The sequence below is a fragment of the Scheffersomyces xylosifermentans genome (genome assembly GCF_036884685.1).
Source record: "Scheffersomyces xylosifermentans strain CBS 12540 chromosome Unknown RJT20scaffold_1, whole genome shotgun sequence".
Classification (NCBI taxonomy): Eukaryota; Fungi; Ascomycota; class Pichiomycetes; order Serinales; family Debaryomycetaceae; genus Scheffersomyces; species Scheffersomyces xylosifermentans.
The window spans coordinates 1,034,564-1,053,603 of NW_027042939.1; the positions used below are offsets into that span (position 1 = coordinate 1,034,564).

The following is a 19,040-nucleotide window of genomic DNA, read 5'->3' on the forward strand; positions in this document are numbered from 1 at the left end:
TAAATAACTAGTCTTTATGCGTATACTACTAAGCGAATGTCTATACTGTACTCATTATGTAACAACCACTACAGGAACATACAAACAAGTCAGAGGTATATCCCAACTAATTCATAGTTTTCTTTTGACAAAGTTACCCCCTCTGTGACAACAATACAATTTTGTACAACAATGCAATGGTCTACTCACCAAATATACACAATGACTCCGGAAATGTTTTCCACTTCCAGCACCTCAACTATAAATAGTATTGTAAAAGGCTAATGTGTTCTCACTCTCATCACCTTTACCCGCTTAACTATGCACACGCAATTGAGCCTCGAAGAGATGTCCCAAAACGGAGACTTAATTACTTGCAGAAGATGAGACGACTATGTGCATTATTTTGCAGTCAACGCTTGGGTTGGGGACAAAGATGAGAGGGCGAGATACAGCAATAGAAAGAGCGGAGTAAGGAAGTAGATTGGGAAAAGAGGTTGGAGAGGATGGTGAGTGAGGGGAGAAGACACGAGAGAAGAGTAGGGAGAAGAGGCGAGAGAAAGATTTAATTCATAAAAAGTGGATATACTTCATATAAAGTATTGGAATATTGACCAAGTACTCAGAGACGCTGCCTACTGATTTATGGAGGAGTTCCGTGTGCAAAATTATAGTTGAAGACTATCTAGCTCCTCGCAAAAGCTCTAAGTATTCGTTGTGATTTCTTTCTTTGCACAGTAAGACCCTAATCTGATCTACACGAGATCCCACGCCAGACGCCTCCATCATTATTTATAAATCTTCTATTAATGCTGAAAAATGTTACATTAACTACTTCTTTCCTTTCTTAGGAGTAGCCTTTTTTGCAGACGGCTTCTTTCCGTCCTGTCCTCCTGGCAAGACCAATTTTACCTTACTAACGGTGAATACTCCCACTAAATCGTTAGGTTTAGCTACTTTAATGAGCTCTCTTTCTTGCGGCCAGTCTAAGTCTGTGTCTGTACTGGAACTATCGGACTTTCTGTTGGTGAAGTAATTGATACTGTCATTAATGCACTTACCCTTTTTACCGCTTCCCGGCTGGATCTTTACTTTATATTTCAATTTCTGCAATGAAGACCAAGGTGCGAAGACTGGGACAATGGCAACAATTCCATCACCAGGTTGAGGTTTTGCAACTAAAGAGTCGAGAATATCCAAGTAATTCGAAATGCTTGATTCATCCTCATTTTCATCCTCTAAGTACCTTTGAAGTTCTCTCTTTTGTTCTTTCTTACGTCTTTGAACAGCTGCCGATTCTTGATATTTGGATTTTTCTCTTTCAGCTGCAAGCACCCTCTCTTCTTCCTTTTGCTTTTGGATTTGATCGATTTGTTGTAAAGTTCCCAAGGCAGACATTCTAAGTCTTCTCTCTTCATCATCCTGGTCGGCATATTTAGCAGCAATTTTCTTCATCTTTGCCTTCTTGCCTCTAACTTTGACTGGTTTCTTTGAAGACTTCAAGTCAACCGTTGCAAGAGAAGACTGAAGCGATTCAGTGTCACTTGTATCTTCGTCTCTAGGAATTTCAGCTCCATTATGCTTATCAGTTTCAACCACTGGCTCTTCAACCTTCTCTGCAACAGAGGGCTCGGCACTCTCTTTACTTTCAAGTTGTTGTATCAACTCCTCCAAGTCCTTTTTCTTATTATCCATGGTGATTTTTAAGCCGTGCTCCACTTCTTTTGCACTTCTAACTTCCTTGTACTTCGATGTTGTGTCTTCATCGACCAAGATATAAAACCCGAAACCCATTACCATTTGTGCTGCTGGCATGTATTCCTTTTTCGATTTTAAATAGAAGTCACCGGGGGATAACAATGAACCATCAAAATCCTTCTTAGAAATATCAGATCCATGCAACCACCAAGCTGATGTTGACACTTTGCCATTCCAGGCGGTTGATGCAGACATTGCAAAAATACCTGCTTGCCACAAAGTGGAAGGAGGAACACCTTCACCTTTGAAAGGGTTCTTAATAAACACCTTCAATGATCCTGCAGTATCAGAAGAGACCACGAAGTCATTATCATTAAAATGCCTGTAGTAAATCATATCAATTTGTGAGTTGTCTCTTCCAGCTAAACATAAGTATCCCTCACTGGATACAAACCAATAGAACTTCTCAAACCAATACTTCGGCCTAATTTGTTGCAAAGTATCATGTTCATTTTTCAAGTTATGGGCCAAGTCTTGTGCGATTTTTCTCTCGGCATTCTTAAGAGCTAAACCGGTGTTCTTTTCCACTTTGACTTTCTTAATTTCAGCACTTTTCTTAGAATCAAAATAAAGTCGGGCATTTGCATAGGGTGATAGGGCCAAATCAATCCATACAGATAATTTCGGTGCTTCTTCTCGCTTTGATTTCTTTTTCACCACTTTCTTTGGACCTTTGGCTTTTTTACGTGTCATCTCCAAGTCTGAATCACTGTCAGAGTCAGAATCCTCAGGATCGGAATCTTCAGATTCATATTCCGATTCAGTTTCTGATTCAGAGTCTGAGCCAGAATTCAGCGCCGTAGAGTTAGCATCTGACTCAGACTCTTCGTTATCAGAAAATGAAACATGATCCATATCGGTCAATAATAAATTTATCTTGTTTTCTTTCAAATTAAGTGGCAACTTAATATGTGACATTATCTTGTTACCTCGAGACAGTTCGTGTTTTATTATTGTTTCGATATTAGTCCAGTCCATTTGCTTGTCGAGAAGACTTTGAACAGCTTCTCTACAAGAATTCACGAGATCGGCATGGAAAATTATAGAATCTCCTTTCTTTGAGTTAGCTTCCTGTTGTTGAACTAAAGATTGAATTTGCTTATCTCTTTCTTGGCGGGCATTTTCTAATCTTTTTGTAGCATTCTGCTTCTGTTGTTCTATCTTCAAGGCGTATTTAGTAGATTCAAGAGCCGAGAAAAATGTGTCCAAAGTTTTATTATAACCTTCAATTTGAGTAAATTTATAGTCCTCTGCATTTTTCTTGAAAGGCTCGAAGGGATGAAACTCGTCATAGACAAACTCCAAATTCTCCTCATTTGGATCATCTGTAGGTGTAAACAGAGCATTTCTCTTTGATACAATACAACCAGAAATTTCGCGGTCGTTCTTGTCTGAGAGTAATGCAAGGAAGTCATTCTCGGATTTTTCTAATGCCTCCACAACTGAGTTGAGTTTCTCTTCGTCACTTTCAAATTCAAGGCAAGAACTAGACGTGGTAATACCCAAATCATTCAAGTTTTTCAATATAAGATCACTTGATAAATGACTAGCATTGACGAACAACAATTTATGAATAGAGTACACCTTATTCTTCTTAGCTGTCGTGTTATCCTCCAACTTTTTTCTATGAGTCTGGATCCAATCTTTGATTTCTGATGTGGTATAACTACGTTTAGTGTGCTTAAATTCAGTTGTGAAGAGAGACCTGTCAAACATTTTGTAAGTTTCGTTTACAGCGTATCTGTCATTATCACCTTTTTCACTAACCATTCTTTGCAATGAAAGAATCTTATTGTCTGCGTCTAAAAGCAAGATGTTTCCAGCACTGAAGAATTCAAATACCAAATAGTACATTCCATCACTGAACTCAAGCACCAAAACTCTGTCATTGCCAATCTGCTTAATTCCCGACAACCTTCTTGTCTTGAGATGTTTCCGCAATTTGGTTACGAAGTTAGATGGTGTTGGGGAAGTTGGTCTTTCGAATTCTGTAAGATGGACACTATTTCCACAGTCCAACACCATAAGTTTCTTGGAATCAGGAACCGAGAACTTGAACAAGAAACGACGAGACGAGCTTGCAATATTATAGATATTTTGCAATCTGTAATTGCTAATGCTCTTTGTGAGCTCACCAGTGATGATCTGAAGGTCTAGACCTGTAATCCTTTGCTATAACGCCATAAAGTTAGTACTCTACTTAAACATTTTTACCAAAAAAATTCCAATTTCCTCTCAATTGCACTTACCTTCATCTTTGCTGTTTCTATCACTAAACTCTTTCACAACTTGGTTATTTACTTATGGTGACTCGGTTACTCTTTTTGCCGTTCTTTAAAAGAACTGTCGGAAGACCATTTTTCATTCCTATATACTATAGTCACATGACACTTGGTCATCTGACTTCAATAAAAGTTAGCCGGACTTTATTCTATGCACTTCTTTTTTTTATTCACATCTGTCCCACAGTTAAGAGATCTGTGCCTGTGCCTGAAATATGGGGCACACAGCAATTGATAATTATACAAGCATTCTTTGGTTCGTTTGAACATCTAACAAGAATTCGTGTTTTGAATAGGTTCAACAATGAGTTCGGCTGAGTTTGACGAATCTCTTAAACCTCTTGTGGAGGCAATTAAAAAGGGGAAGAAAGTGACTTTTTTCAATGGAGCAGGTGTCTCTACTAGTGCTGGGATTCCTGATTTTAGAAGTCCCAAAACTGGTCTTTATTCGAATTTGGCAAAACTAGATTTACCGTACGCAGAAGCAGTATTTGATTTGGACTACTTCAGGAAGAGTCCTAAGGCATTCTACACCTTAACACATGAATTGCTTCCAGGAAAGTTTGCCCCCACCAAGTTTCACTACTTGGTGAGGCTATTCCAAGACAAGAAGTTATTGCACCGAGTGTACACCCAGAATATCGACACATTGGAACGTATGGCTGGCGTAGAAGACAAGTACATTATAGAAGCACATGGATCCTTTGCCAAAAACCATTGTATCGATTGCTCGGAGGAAATGTCATCAGAAACGCTTTTGCAACATATGCTCAACAAAGAGAAGAACAATGGTATTCCAACTTGTGAAAAGTGTAATGGTTACGTAAAACCAGATATAGTGTTCTTTGGAGAAGGCTTACCTCCAAAGTTCTTTGATACTTGGGACGAAGATGCAGATGAAGTAGAGGTTGCAATTGTAGCAGGAACATCCTTAACCGTATATCCTTTTGCATCGTTACCCTCAGAAGTTGGCAAGAATGCCTTGCGTGTGCTAATTAACAAAGAAAAGGTTGGCGATTTCAAGAGTGGCAAGAGGAGATCGGATATTGTGATTCTTTCTGATTGTGATTCAATAGCAGAAAGATTGAGCGAATTATTGGGATGGAAGGAAGAGCTTGATGCATTTGTTGAGCTGGCAAAGAAACACTTCAAGGCGAACGATGAGACTGCTGCTGAAAGGGCAGAGGAAATTACAGAGGAAATTAAAGAACTGCTAGATGAGGATAAGGAAACAAAAGCAAGGAGTGAGAAGCAGGATAAGCAAGAGACAGAGGTGGACGCCGGTGCTGTCAAGAAAGAGGACGCTAAGGACAAAGAACTTGAGTCTTTGGAAGAAGACATAAAGAAATTGAATATTTAGATTTCTATAAATGTTTAGTGTACGAATTAATTAAGATATGATCTACTTTTTCCTATAAAGTCTGTAAAAGAACCTCATATTCTCCAATTTCATTGGATAGTGTACCTCTTTAGGGTTTATTCTGTACCAGATACTCTCTGTCTGGTCCACTATCTCCCATTCTCCGTCATCAGAGCCTTGTTTTCCAACCAATATCATGTCGATGAGGAATTGTACAGGGAACTTCTTAGTACCAATAGTTATGTTTGAGTAGGAGCCAGCACTTTCAGCTATTAACAATAAGGAGCCTCGCTTACAGGTTTTATTCAATGTTTGAAGCAACCTGATAGTCTCTTGTCTCTTTTCTGTAAAAAGTTCATTGGTAGTGAATAATAAAGTGATCAAGTCCAAAGAACTGTAATCGATGCCATTCGAATTTACATCTAGCACATCGCCATGGATGTAATTCGTAATAAATTTCTCCGGGTTATAAATCCAGTTATTTTTAATATGGTCTGATATTCCCCCAACTACTTTGGTCCAGTCGGCTATGTCTATTATATTAACAGTTAAGCTTGAATTCGATTTGGAGTTATATTCTTTCAACCTACAGAACACCGATGCCAATGCTACCAACTCTGAGGAGGCTCCACCACCAATACATAATGTTTTAATCTCCTTTTCAGGATCTTCCATAAGCCTCTGAATCGCTGGAAGTGACGAAAATAAAGAGGTATATGCCAATGCTCTGGCTGGGGTCCACCTAGACGCATAGGCGAATCGTTTATCGTCACTATTGAATGCTGCAATGTAGTCTCTATTGTACAAGTCTCCCTTGACTATTTGGATCTGTTCCTGTAAATCTGGGGACTCAAGAATATGTTCAAAGCATTTTTTGAAGAGATGTAAAGTTTTTGGCGGTTCCAATGCCTTGTCGGTAGTAAATGGGAGCAAAGCACTGTTTCCACTGTATGATTCATTTTCATCTACCTCATCTTCTACCTCATCACCATGTCTAGCGGCATATCTTTCGGCTCTTCTACTCATTTTTCGGCAATTAGAAATTTCTTCCCAAGTGATCTCTAATTTCAGATCTTTGCAGTCTTATCAAGATCACTACCCAATCAAACCACACCTTTATGACGTCAAAGAATCTCTTCTCCATTCAATCAGCCCTATGGACCCCAATTGCTGCAACTGGTAACATGACCGGGTAACCCCCCGATTTTCTAAATTTTTCACTTTTTAGGACGCGCTACCATGCTCCATGTGAGCACTATAAAGAAGATGATTAAAAATTTTTCGTTTAGTACATTTCTCTTCTTCCTTAACTAATTACATCGGTCTGTGTTACGGTGGGCCCTCAGCTAACGCTTGGACTAAACCTTCGGGTTGTCCTTGTACGGTTGTAGTGGTTTTCCGTAGCAGTTCGGCGCTCGAGAAGTAAGCTTAATGTAGAACTCGATGTGTGGCATGCAATCGCTAAGCAATTAGCAGCTACTGTAGCTGTTATGACGTTCAGAGGATGTCTGCTGGTCCTTCTTCGGAGGTTGAGCGGTAGACGTCTTTTGGGCTAGGGTACAGTGGTTTTGTATGGCATGCACAGTTCTGCAGTGCCTTCGGGCTTTTAAGTGGAGTAGCTCCGTCGACAGGCTGTAGAGTAAGCGGATCGGTCTTGAGCTCACTTGGTGCGGTGTTTCTTTCCACTTTGTGGGAAGCGGTACGGCCAAGTTGCAGCTCGGCCATTTGGTTCGTAGCAACATATTCCTGGACTCTGCGAAGGTCATACTGGCCGTTGACGATTTGAGTAAAACCATGTTGCAGACATCTGAAACATCGAGACCGTCGTCTCATTACTGTAGAATTTGTAAAAATTGGATGTAGAAAGGAATGGGAAGAACAGGAAGGCGAAGGTATATCGATGAAGTAACCCACCAAAAAATATGAGACTATGAGATGCTTTATTACTGCGAAAAAGCATAAAATATCTCTGTTGTTGTCTCTGTCAATTTCTCTGTCAATTGTCTCTTACCATCTGAAATTGTGTCCTACTGCTACTTTTTTGGGAAGGTACGAATACTTCTACAACAAGTACTATTACTATTACAACTACCACTGCTACTACTCTTCCACGAGTATATAGTATTACTTCTCAGCAGCACAATTGTAGTAACCAACCAAAAGTCTGTGTTAACGCAGAAAAAATGCCTCTGACACCAGAACCAACCATACTCTGCAATCCACACTTTCCAAATCACACTCTCCAAATCACAATTCACAATTTACAATTTACAATTTAACATTTACAATTTACAAAAATCACATTTTACATTTTTCATTGTTATTCTTTTCCAACTTCGTCACCTCTTTGATTACTTAACTTCACTCGTCTGCCCTTTATCTCACTCACTCACTCTGTCTCTCTCTCACTCTCACTCTCACTCTCTCCCAAATAGTTAATACCAGAGATGTCCTGTTTTAGGCATGTGTCAAATCAAGTCACGTGACTTTCTCAACCTACAAAGAGCGTACCATCACTATATTTAATATGTTTAATTTAGATATGTTATATTGGTTTTCTTACAGTGACATCTTCTCGTATAGCGCGTATTCGTTTTGGTGTTACTGTAGCTATTCAGAAGAGAACCCAGAGAAAACACCAATAAATTCCGATATCAGCCTGCGGAATGAAGTCACCCTCCAATGGCTCCGGATCCGACTCCTTGTATTCAAACAAAGCAACCTATGTCAGTGAATCTTCCATTCCTGAACGGCCTCAGTTCGGGCTGAGAACTGGGGTTGGCTCTTTGCCCAGCTTACCGCATCATATGCCATTCCAATCTCCGTTATTGCATGCCAGAGACACCGATGATGAACAAACACTGGAAAACAACTACGTCGAATTTGATCTCAGGAACATGAATAAGAGTAATTCTACGAGCGACGAAATTAACATGGTATCAGAAAGATCAATAGACTCCACCAGAAATCTGTTTCAGCGCCTGCCTCAGCGTATGCTGCCTCAGCGTGTTTCCACATCGAATCTTTCACCAGACATCGTAATGACCTTCGAAAGTGACAGTCCAGCTAGGATTCCTAATATTGATGAGATAGACACATCGGAAATCATAGACTCAACAGACAAGGATACCACTGATATAACTAATGCCACTGAAACGACCAACAAAGACGATACAATTGACGATAATGACGATTTTTTCAGTCCACGTATGTCTAATTGGAAATCCATGAAAACAATCACCGATCTCGACTACTACAATGATAAGGGAGAACTAGAGTTCTCGTCAGCATCCAAATTTGATGCATTGGAAAACAGAGCAGGCTCTCGTGGATACACCAAGATTAACACTGAAGAACAAGTTAACAAATATAGGGCACTTGACAAGAAGACTGATTTCTTGTTCCGGACTAGAAATGATGAAAAGAAAGAACGTGAGATTGCCAACTACGAGAAGGCTGACTTGGATTACGGCTCAGACAATGAACTGGAGTACGAAGATGAAAATTTGGACACAAATGAAACTTTACAAAGCACAAAGAATATGCTTACTGATTCCCAGAAATTCGCGTATGTGGGTATCGCCAAATTGATGACAGTAGAAATGGCTACAGAACTAGCTATGATTCACTTTAACACGTCAGCAAAAGTAGCAAGGACTTTGAGTGGCTGTCAGAAGCATTTCTCCAACTGGACATTATACATAATGGGTAAACTATACGAACATTTGGAAGTCTCGGAAGCGGAAAGGAAGATGATAGAGAACTTGAGTGTTCACGGATTAGAAGTTTCTGATTTGGCTTTGAGCTTGAAAAATGTGGGGATTAATGTTAATACTAATAATAAGAAAGGAGGCAGTGATGATTCCAGAAAGACATCTCAAGAACTATCTAGGCCTGACTTACAATCAGAAGCAGATTTTGACCTCAGGTGGGTCATTGTGTGCGATCTTTTTCTTCTCTTATTGGGTGATGGATACTATGACAGTAGATCCCGCTCATTGCTTGTGCGCTTCGCTAAAGTCCTAGATATCTCGGGTTTGGAAGTTCTTCAATTCGAAAGAAGGTTGATTGACAGCTTGGAATTGGAAGCGGGGGAGAAAACAATAGAGAACGACGACGAGAAGCTCAACGATAGAACATTCATTGATAAATATGTCAAGAAGAACAGGAGGCGTAGATTGGCTTACATTGGTTTAGCAACTCTAGGTGGTTCACTTGCTATCGGTCTTTCAGCAGGATTATTAGCTCCAGTAATTGGTGCAGGTCTTGCGGCTGGATTAACTACAGTAGGTATCACTGGTACCAGTGGATTCTTAGCCGGTGTGGGAGGAGGTGTTATAATCACAACTGGTGGTGTGGCAGTTGGTGCCAAAGTGGGATCAAAAGCTGGTGCCAGAAGAACAGGAGATGTTCACACATTTGAACTCAAACCGTTACATAACAACAAGCGAACTAACTTGATTGTCACTGTCAGTGGTTGGATGAATGGTCAACTTGATGATGTGAGACTTCCATTCTCCACTGTAGACCCAGTGATGGGAGATATGTTTTCGTTACTTTGGGAACCGGAAATGTTACAATCCATGGGTCAAACAATTGGTATTTTAGCATCTGAGGCTCTTAGTACCTCGATTCAACAAATTTTGGGTGCAACAGTCTTAACTGCATTGATGTCAGCTATTCAATTGCCTATGGCATTGTCGAAATTATCTTATCTCTTAGATAACCCATGGAATGTATCATTGGACAGAGCTTGGAAAGCAGGCAAGATATTGGCAGACACCTTAATTTCAGGAAACTTGGGTGTCAGACCAATTACCCTTGTTGGTTTCTCCTTAGGAGCTCGTCTTATTTATTCTTGTCTTATCGAATTGGCTAGGCGCGGCGGCTTTGGACTCATTGAGAACGTCATTATTCTCGGAAATCCAATCGCTGTCAAATTGGACCAGTTAGCATTGGCAAGGTCTGTGGTCAGTGGCCGTTTTGTTAATGGATATTCCAAGAAAGATTGGATTTTGGGCTATTTATTTAGGGCCACTGGTGGAGGTCTTCTGACCGTTGCTGGTTTATCTCCCATTGAGCATGTCAAGGGCATCGAAAATGTCGATTGTACTGACCTCGTAGTGGGACACATGTCGTACAGAACTGCTATTCCAAAAATCATGAAAAGGATTGGATGGGAGATATTAAGCGAGGAGTTTGCGGAAATTGAAGAACCCGATCCAGAACAAGGTGAGCGCACTAGAAAGCTTATCAGTGAATTCGATGAAGCAAGAGCAAAGATGAAACGGGAGATGGAATCCCAAGAGAAACCGAAAGGCTGGAGGAAATGGTTCAAACCGAAGCAAAGGGATTGGTGGGACATTTATGGGCCTGATTCGAAAGGCGAAGATGGAAGCAACCGGAACAGCGAGGAAGCTAGAAATAGATCGCGAAGCAATACTAACCTGGGCGGAGCCACAGAAGAATATGATGAAACCGCTGGATCGACGACGCATGATTCTTTGCAGATTTCGGAGGAAGGACCAATCTTCGACGTACAAGCATTGCTTGAAGAGGTAAATGACATAGAGAATCTTGCTGCAAAAGACGAGGCAACATTAGAGAAGGTGCGAAAGGAGGTAGGGCAAACGGAAGGACATATCCTTAAGACTAATGAAGAGGAGGAAGAAGTGGAGGAAGAGAAAGAATCTGAGGACAAGAAATTCGGGTTGTTTTGATTGTTGGAAGCCGTATAACATTCTCCGATACCTCATATATTTATTAAAGGAAATCTAGACTTGAAATTTCTAATATTTGTGTTGTAGATACCTATGTTCACCTAACTGTACCCTTACATGATTGTATGTATGAACATTCTTCTTGAAGTCACTGATATACAATCTTACGCTTCTACATATTACCACCATTAATGAGATCTACGTTACTTTTTTATTGACATTATTAAATTCGCTTTCTACTGAATCCGTTGACTTTCACCTTTCTTCTATATTCATGGCGCAATATGTATCATATACTATGCATCATATAGTGCACACCATATAGAATACATCACACTATAATCATACAATATATATTAAGCATTACACTCAAACTTTATGAATTACTTTAAGAAACTACACTCAGGTAATCTACCATTATCACCATCCTGCTACAGTCACCCATCCCATCTCTACTTTCTAACCTCTAAAAACAATACCATCTCCCATCATCTACCCTCTACCCCTAAAACCCCCTACAATTATCCATACTCACATTTACGCTAATCATCCACTCCTGTGTAATTCTCGCACCACCGTCGAAAATCAATTTTTTTCACTTACAGCTAACTATGACGCATCGTAGTTAAAGAGTCAATAGAACAGAGTATTGGTATAACTATTTGTATCGGGAAACCACTGTAGACCAGGTCAGCGATACTCACTCACGCCATTGCAGCATGCCTACTATTCCAGTTGACAAACAAGATCTCTACGCTCTTTTGGGCAGAGACTACACCACCGAAGAGTTTGACGAATTGTGCTTCGAGTATGGACTTGAGTTGGACGAGGACACCACCAACGATTGTGTTGGCGACGAGAGACCACAATTGAAAATCGAGATTCCTGCCAACAGATACGACTTGTTATGTATCGAGGGTATTGCACAAGCCTTGAACGAATTCTTGGGTAGATCCGAAGCTCCAACTTATACTCTCAAGCCAGCCAAGCCAGAGATCACCTTGACCATCAAGGAAAGCACTTATCAAGTCCGTCAATACGCTGCCGGTGCTATTTTGAGAAACATAAAGTTCGACAAGAGACGTTACGACTCTTTCATTGCCTTGCAAGACAAATTACACTCAAACATTTGTCGTAATAGAACCCTTGTAGCCATTGGTACCCATGATTTGGACACTTTATCTCCTCCTTTCACCTACGAGGGTCTTCGTCCTGAAGAGATCAAGTTCGTTCCTTTGAACCAAGAGAAAGAATTGGTTGGTACCAACTTGGTTGAATTCTACGAGAAGGATAAGAACATCGGTAAGTTCTTGCACATCATCAGTGACTCACCAGTATACCCAGTGATGTTGGACTCCAAGAGAACCGTTGCTTCCTTGCCTCCTATTATCAACTCAAACCACTCCAAGATCACCTTGGATACCAAGAACGTTTTTATTGACATAACCGGTACTGACAGAACCAAGACCGAGATTGTCCTTGATCAAGTCGTCGCCATGTTCTCTGCCTATTGTGAGACTCCATTCGAAATTGAGCCAGTCCAAGTGATATCCGAGCACAACAACGAGACCAGAGTGACTCCAAATGTTTCCCCAAGAAAGGCTACTGCTGAGGTTGAGTACATTAATTCCTGTACCGGTTTAGACTACAATGCCGAGGAAATATCCAAGTTATTGAAGAAGATGTCGTTGAACGCTAAACCTTCTACAACAGACAAGGCCTTGATCGATGTTGAAATCCCAATAACTAGACCAGACATTTTGCACCAATGTGACATTATGGAGGACGCAGCCGTTGCTTACGGTTTCAACAACTTGAAAAAGACCAAGCCACAATCTGCTTCCTTGGTAGCAGCCCCATTGCCAATCAACAAGATCGCCGATATTTTCAGATTAGCATCTTCACAATCCGGCTACTTGGAAGTGTTACCACTTACTCTTTGCTCTCACGACGAGAACTTCAAGTTCTTGAGAACAGTTGACGATAACACCAAAGCCGTCAAGTTGGAGAACCCAAAGACCGTCGAGTACCAAGTTGTCAGAACCACCTTATTGCCAGGTATCTTGAAGACTATCAAGGAGAACAGAAAGCACTCCTTACCAATCCGTCTTTTCGAAGCTGGTGACATTGTATTGAAGAACCCAGAATTAGAGAGAGGAGCCTTCAACCAACGTAACTGGTCCGCTATCTATGCTGGTAAGACTTCCGGTTTTGAGTACGTCCAGGGTTTATTGGGTAAGATGATGCAAACCTTCAGAACCCCATGGTTAGAGAACCCTAAGGAGGACAAGAGAAGAGGTTACTGGATAGAAGAGGATAAGGAGAACCCAACCTTCTTCCCAGGAAGAGGAGCCAAGGTCTTCTTCAGAGCCACTGAAGGCGGAAAGGATCAAGTTATCGGTGCTATTGGTGTTTTGCACCCAGAGGTGATGACCGCATTCGAGATTCCATATGCGGCATCTTCTGTGGAGATCAATGTTGAAGTTTTCTTGTAAAGGAGAAGTGAGGAGCTAGACGATGAAGGTTTAGAAGAGCCATGAAGGCAGTTGTTGGGGAATACATATAGACGACATATAGCGTGTAATTAAAGAGCCCTGACCGAATACACACATAAATAATGGACAATAGGGGATAACTTGTTTCGCCGACACTGTAATACTAACATGGGTATGGAAAGTAGATTGTGATTAGATGAATAGGCTTTATTTTGTCTCTGTGAGGGAGAATTTTCTTTTGGATCTGTTTATCGAGTGTCCTTGAAGTTGTTATATGAATGAGACGACTTGGTTTCCATCATTTGGTAGAGCCTGTAATTCATGTCAAGTCGGCTACGATCATGAAAATTAACAAACTGTAACACAAACAATGGGGTAACGAGTAATTGTATAAGAGCCATTCATGAAACCTTACATGACAAGGGTAGACTCTATTTGGTGTGTTCACTCCAGAAGTAGACTACACTAACTGGCATTTAGACCAAGTCTTGAATGGCTGCTAAAATTAGAAGAGAGACAATACTGCGGTATGGGTCTCATGGAGATAGATACTGAAGAGCCTCCACATACTAGTGAATACTAACTAACCACAAGGAAGTGGAGAATTGTTCAGAGGTGAATAAAAAGGATTCCTTAGCATTGCTAGACCCTTGTTATTAGGTTCTCAGTTATAGCAATAATAACAATAATAATAATAATATTTAATTAAACACATTTGGCACTTATTAAAGAAAACTTGTAGAAATCAAACTGTTGCACATGTACATTCCTTAACACCCATATAAGACTAATGTAACCAGCCCATTTACTTGCCAAGGTACATCCAAAGCTCCTACACTGGTTATAACAAAGCTACACACAGTCAATTACTACTAACAGAAACTACTAACGAAACTACTCACACAAAATGCTCACACAAACTACTAACATATTTAGCTACTAGCATAACATACTACAAAAATATGCTACAGCATATATAATACTACTAACATACATTACTAGCATACAACACTAGTGGCATTTAATACTACTAGCGTATGACTACTACATATAATACTACTAGCCTATGATACTACTAACATATTACAACTAACATATTACAACTACACCTACTCCAGATTCACAGCTGTCTTCAAGTCTAGACTTCCCCATACACTCCCAACCACAACAAACTCACGTCCTCTATCACCCACTATCTAAAGCACCTACTCTCCTAAATTGACGCGACATCCTTCCCCAAAATCACTTCTCCCTCACTCTCACTCTCACTTACACTCTCAATGTCAATCCTCTCACTATACTGTGTCACCCACGAAAGTCTCTTACTGTATGTCTCACTCTCACTCCACTCACATTCACTCTCTCACATTACTCTCATTTTTCTCACCACTCGCTCACTTCCTCTCTCACTCACTCTCACTCTCACTCTCACTCTTCACATACGCCCTCACCCTCACCCCCACGAGACAGGACGTCACTGTTATTGTTCTTTGTTTGTTTGTCACCACGACTTTTTTCCGGGCTGCCACACGACCCGCTTTTCTCCTAAAACGATCGGTTGGCGTATCTAAGCTACACTACATTAAAGGTTACAACCACAACCAGGTTTGTTCTGTATCAGCGTTCGTTACTGTCAGTGTGCAATCAAAGTCACACGAGAAACAGCTTCGAATCCCCTACCCAGTGTACCCTGTAACCACTTAGAAACCCGCGAAACCACCGCTTTGCTAGTGTAAATATTGTTGGAACTGTTTGGAACAACAATAATAGTCCATAATAATAATCAATCAAGCAGCACCTTCAACCGCCAATTAGCTGCCTAGCCAACTCGCCACAAATCCAGGTTCAACTCTTAACTTATCCACATCGATTGCGCCGTTCAATCCCATAACTATATTACTACAGTCATCATGAGTGGAAGAGCAGTCCCATCTAGATCTTACGATATGATCATGAAATTACTCTTGGTCGGAGACTCCGGTGTCGGCAAGTCCAACTTGTTGTTGCGGTTCGTCGAAGACAAGTTCACCGCCTCGTTCATCACAACCATCGGAATCGACTTCAAGATCAGAACCATTGAAAACAAGGGCAAAAAAATCAAGTTGCAGGTCTGGGATACCGCGGGCCAAGAGCGTTTCAGAACCATCACCACCGCCTACTACAGAGGTGCTATGGGTATTGTGTTGATATATGACGTTACCGACTCAAGATCTTTTGAAAATGTCGAAAACTGGTTCCAGACCGTTACCCAACATGCCAACGAGGATGCCCAAATCTTCTTGGTTGGTAACAAGTGTGATGATGAAGCAAACAGACAAGTTTCCAAGGAGCAAGGTGAGGAATTGGCCTCCAAATTGAACGTGCCCTTCTTGGAGTCTAGTGCAAAGACCAACATCAACGTTGATTCCATTTTCTACGAATTGGCTGGTATCATCCAGGATAAGCATGTAGACGATGTTGTTCCTGCTCCACAATCAAACGGAATCAATGTGGCACAGAGTACTACGGCCGGATTCAAGAACAATTGTTGTTAGATAGTCAATGCATCCGCCGGCGTATATATCATTTCATCGCCTTATAGTTTATTTCGTGTTTCTATATGTCTTATGACTTGGTTCTTTTTCTACTGTGTGTCTCTATAAACTAATTAGACTCGATGTCGCTAAAACAATAAATAAATGGAACTAATCTTTCTGTAGATATTATCATAGCGTAGCTAGCATATGTGTGAATAGAAGGTCCTCAATAAGTGGCTTCTTGTCCAAATACATTATATGCTAACAAGTACTGATGAAATAATTCAGGAACACTCACTCATCTCTCCCATTTAAGATCTTTCTGTATAGATCTTATCCACACGATCTTTGCAATTTTTACTTTACTTCTTTCAAATGCCAAACCTAGTAATGATCTTTCGTAGTTATTATAAGAATCTATTAGTTCATTTTGAAGCTTTATTCCTGTTGGTAGACTATACATCTATTGAAACTATTGATTTGTCGCCAAATCTGATCAAAACCAAATTACTAGCCTACAAATCCTTTATTATACAGATGAATGAAATGATGATTAGGGGTGGCTAACCTTCTAAGCTATACTTTACATATAACAAATGTGTCACAACCAGTCTTGCAAACCAGTGTATAAATAATGTACGGTGATATGAATTGCTGAAGACAGCCAGTCCACAGACTTTTAAAACGAAACAATGCAAGCGTTTATACCTTCTTTCCGAAGTACACCCATTGGTCGTCCAATGGCTTCTCCTCCAACTCCTCCCAAACCTTCAAGTCAGCGAGTTCTTGGGCCAATGTCAACTCTTCGTGTGCCTGTATGACGATCTCTTCGATCAAACCACCACCGATCTTGTTTTCTATGTTTTCAGTGATTTCTTCTTCCTCGACGATCTTCAATCTGTTTCTGGTCAAAGCCTCAACAGATTGCTTGTAGATGGACTCTTTTGGGAACTTCTTATCCAACACAGTCAAGGTATGGTTGTAAAGAGCAATCAATGCAGGTCTAGGGTTAGGGTGTTGGTATAAACCAGCCAAACCAGTTGGATAACCGGAAGCGGCCTTCACCAATACTTCCTCTGCGCTTCTCAATACTCTTGTGAATCTCATCTTGGTTTCTTGCTACGTTTTTACAACCTTTTCTTCAATTCACAGTTACTGGCTCTCTTCTTGTAAGTTCAATTCTCAATGCTTTGGTTGGACAAAATTTGAGAGCGTTCGGAGGGTGATTAAGATCACGTGGTCAAGAAGTTTTATGTTTTTGTGTTATAATGCTTCTGTTACACAAAAGCCCTTCGTTTGGTGGTGGAAATTTACGATGGTGTGATGGTATGATGGTTGGATAGTATGATATTCGGGTAGTATGGAGTGGCCATAGTGGGGAATTTCGTGGAGATGTTGAGGAAAGGCGGTGGGAATGGAAAATGGAAAAAGTTGTTTTTTGTTTTGTTGTCTAGTGAATTGATATGAAAGAATTGACTAGTGCTGTTCCTTATCAATATCCTTGTCCTTATTCTTATCCTACCATTTTTTTCCGGCTGTGTCTACAATTATTTTACTCTTGCTCTAAATGAAATGTATACTGAAATAACATATCCTACTCTACAAAATGACGACTATAATTGGCTGTAAAGGTAAATGAAAAGAAAGCAACACATAATGGTACAATGATGTGGACTTTTTTGGAGTAATTGAAGAAACATTGAGCTATGACTTTTGGTGTTCTCCATAATTTCAAAAAATTACTCTTAGAAGTCTCCTCCTCCCATGTCTCCTCCATCGAATCCTCCACCGTAGTCTCCTCCACCGTAGTCATCATTGTTGTTATAGTCGTCTCTCTGACCATCTTGATATCCATCTTGGTAAGCTTCTTGTTGCTCGTATCTCTCGTGATCTTCAAAACTGTTAATGGCGGAACCCAAAAGCATACCACCTAACAAACCACCTCCTACACCCATTGCCATCGATCCAGCACCGAATCCAGGCTTTTGACGGGCTGGTTGTTGTTGGTATTGTTGCTGTGGTGGAGGGTAGCCATATCCAGGTTGTGGAGGGTAGCCACCGTAACCCTGTGGAGGGCCATAACCCTGAGGAGGGTATCCACCGTATCCTTGTGGTGGTCCTTGTTGGTAGTAACCCTGTTGAGGTTGTTGGTATCCACCACCGTAGGATCTTTGCTGTGGTTGAGGTGGAGAGGATTGTCTTTGAGGAGCGTAAGCTGGTGGAGGAACTTCCTCAGCTTTTGGAGACGATCCGTGCTTGGTTCCCTCGGGAGCCTCCCATTGGGACTTTTTGGTTTTCAAGTTGACATAGTAGTAGGTATCGTACTTATCATCGTACTTGGCGATCCAGCCCTCGGGCACTGATGGTGGGGGGTTCTTGGCCATATTTCTTGGTGGTTTCGATCCTTTTGAAAGTGTAGAAGATATCGGAACAATAGCCGTATCAAACAACACCCGGTCTTAAACAGATAAAAGAAAGCAATGGGATCAAGAAAAAAATCCCAATTGCAAAACCTCACTATCTTATATAGAAGACGTCTGGCAACTTCCAAGATACCAGGGAAATTCTAGAAGATGAAATCGAATAATAATTGGCAATAACCGAGATCCGACAAAGAGAATGACGCCGGAAATTGACAACGACAGCTGACTAGAAAATGAGAATGAAGACGGCTCAGTGTGAGGTATACAGTATGAGATATACAGTGTGAGGGTATACAGTGAGAGTAACAAACAGAAATGACTATAAACTTACTATACACTGACTAGATACTGTGAGAGAGACTTGAGTGAGCATATTTCCCAATATGACCAGAATTATACAATAATACAATGGGGGCTTTGCCACGATTACTGACGTTGTTCTGACGGCGATTAGGGGAGATTTGTGCAGTAACCAGTGCCTGAGTAGTGTGGAGCATGAAAATATTG

The 19,040-nt window shown here is 40.8% G+C and overlaps 8 protein-coding genes across 8 annotated transcripts; 4 read left to right on the forward strand and 4 right to left on the reverse strand. All coding sequences in view use genetic code 12, as the record gives it.

Moving 5' to 3' along the window:
- Window positions 1-755: 755 nt before the first annotated feature.
- Window positions 756-4,065, reverse strand: RJT20DRAFT_137961 (uncharacterized protein). Its single transcript, XM_064918585.1, has 2 exons — window positions 3,987-4,065; window positions 756-3,909 (listed from the first exon to the last, which is right to left on the reverse strand). Exons 1-2 carry the CDS (start codon window positions 3,990-3,992, stop codon window positions 811-813), a joined length of 3,105 nt encoding a protein of 1,034 aa, XP_064776922.1. The 5' UTR covers window positions 3,993-4,065; the 3' UTR covers window positions 756-810.
- Window positions 4,066-4,217: 152 nt separating this feature from the next.
- On the forward strand, window positions 4,218-5,423 carry HST2 (histone deacetylase). Its single transcript, XM_064916097.1, has one exon. The coding sequence runs from the start codon at window positions 4,324-4,326 to the stop codon at window positions 5,377-5,379; it is 1,056 nt and encodes a 351-aa protein (XP_064776923.1). The 5' UTR covers window positions 4,218-4,323; the 3' UTR covers window positions 5,380-5,423.
- RJT20DRAFT_10138 (25S rRNA (uracil2843-N3)-methyltransferase) lies at window positions 5,401-6,521 on the reverse strand. Its single transcript, XM_064915660.1, has one exon. The coding sequence runs from the start codon at window positions 6,403-6,405 to the stop codon at window positions 5,422-5,424; it is 984 nt and encodes a 327-aa protein (XP_064776924.1). The 5' UTR covers window positions 6,406-6,521; the 3' UTR covers window positions 5,401-5,421.
- A 1,422-nt stretch (window positions 6,522-7,943) lies between these two features.
- On the forward strand, window positions 7,944-11,461 carry RJT20DRAFT_123977 (uncharacterized protein). The gene has a single exon (XM_064916098.1). The coding sequence runs from the start codon at window positions 8,046-8,048 to the stop codon at window positions 11,097-11,099; it is 3,054 nt and encodes a 1,017-aa protein (XP_064776925.1). The 5' UTR covers window positions 7,944-8,045; the 3' UTR covers window positions 11,100-11,461.
- Window positions 11,462-11,818: 357 nt separating this feature from the next.
- FRS1 (phenylalanine--tRNA ligase subunit beta) lies at window positions 11,819-13,594 on the forward strand (the record flags this gene model as incomplete). Its single annotated transcript, XM_064921367.1, has 1 exon — window positions 11,819-13,594. One exon carries the CDS (start codon window positions 11,819-11,821, stop codon window positions 13,592-13,594), a length of 1,776 nt encoding a protein of 591 aa, XP_064776926.1.
- Window positions 13,595-15,401: 1,807 nt separating this feature from the next.
- SEC4 (Rab family GTPase) lies at window positions 15,402-16,311 on the forward strand. Its single transcript, XM_064915661.1, has one exon. The coding sequence runs from the start codon at window positions 15,505-15,507 to the stop codon at window positions 16,126-16,128; it is 624 nt and encodes a 207-aa protein (XP_064776927.1). The 5' UTR covers window positions 15,402-15,504; the 3' UTR covers window positions 16,129-16,311.
- Window positions 16,312-16,745: 434 nt separating this feature from the next.
- MCI4 (Mci4p) lies at window positions 16,746-17,276 on the reverse strand. Its single transcript, XM_064915662.1, has one exon. The coding sequence runs from the start codon at window positions 17,215-17,217 to the stop codon at window positions 16,813-16,815; it is 405 nt and encodes a 134-aa protein (XP_064776928.1). The 5' UTR covers window positions 17,218-17,276; the 3' UTR covers window positions 16,746-16,812.
- Window positions 17,277-17,797: 521 nt separating this feature from the next.
- On the reverse strand, window positions 17,798-18,684 carry IFU5 (WW domain-containing protein IFU5). Its single transcript, XM_064915663.1, has one exon. It carries the CDS (start codon window positions 18,492-18,494, stop codon window positions 17,856-17,858), a length of 639 nt encoding a protein of 212 aa, XP_064776929.1. The 5' UTR covers window positions 18,495-18,684; the 3' UTR covers window positions 17,798-17,855.
- Window positions 18,685-19,040: the final 356 nt, after the last annotated feature.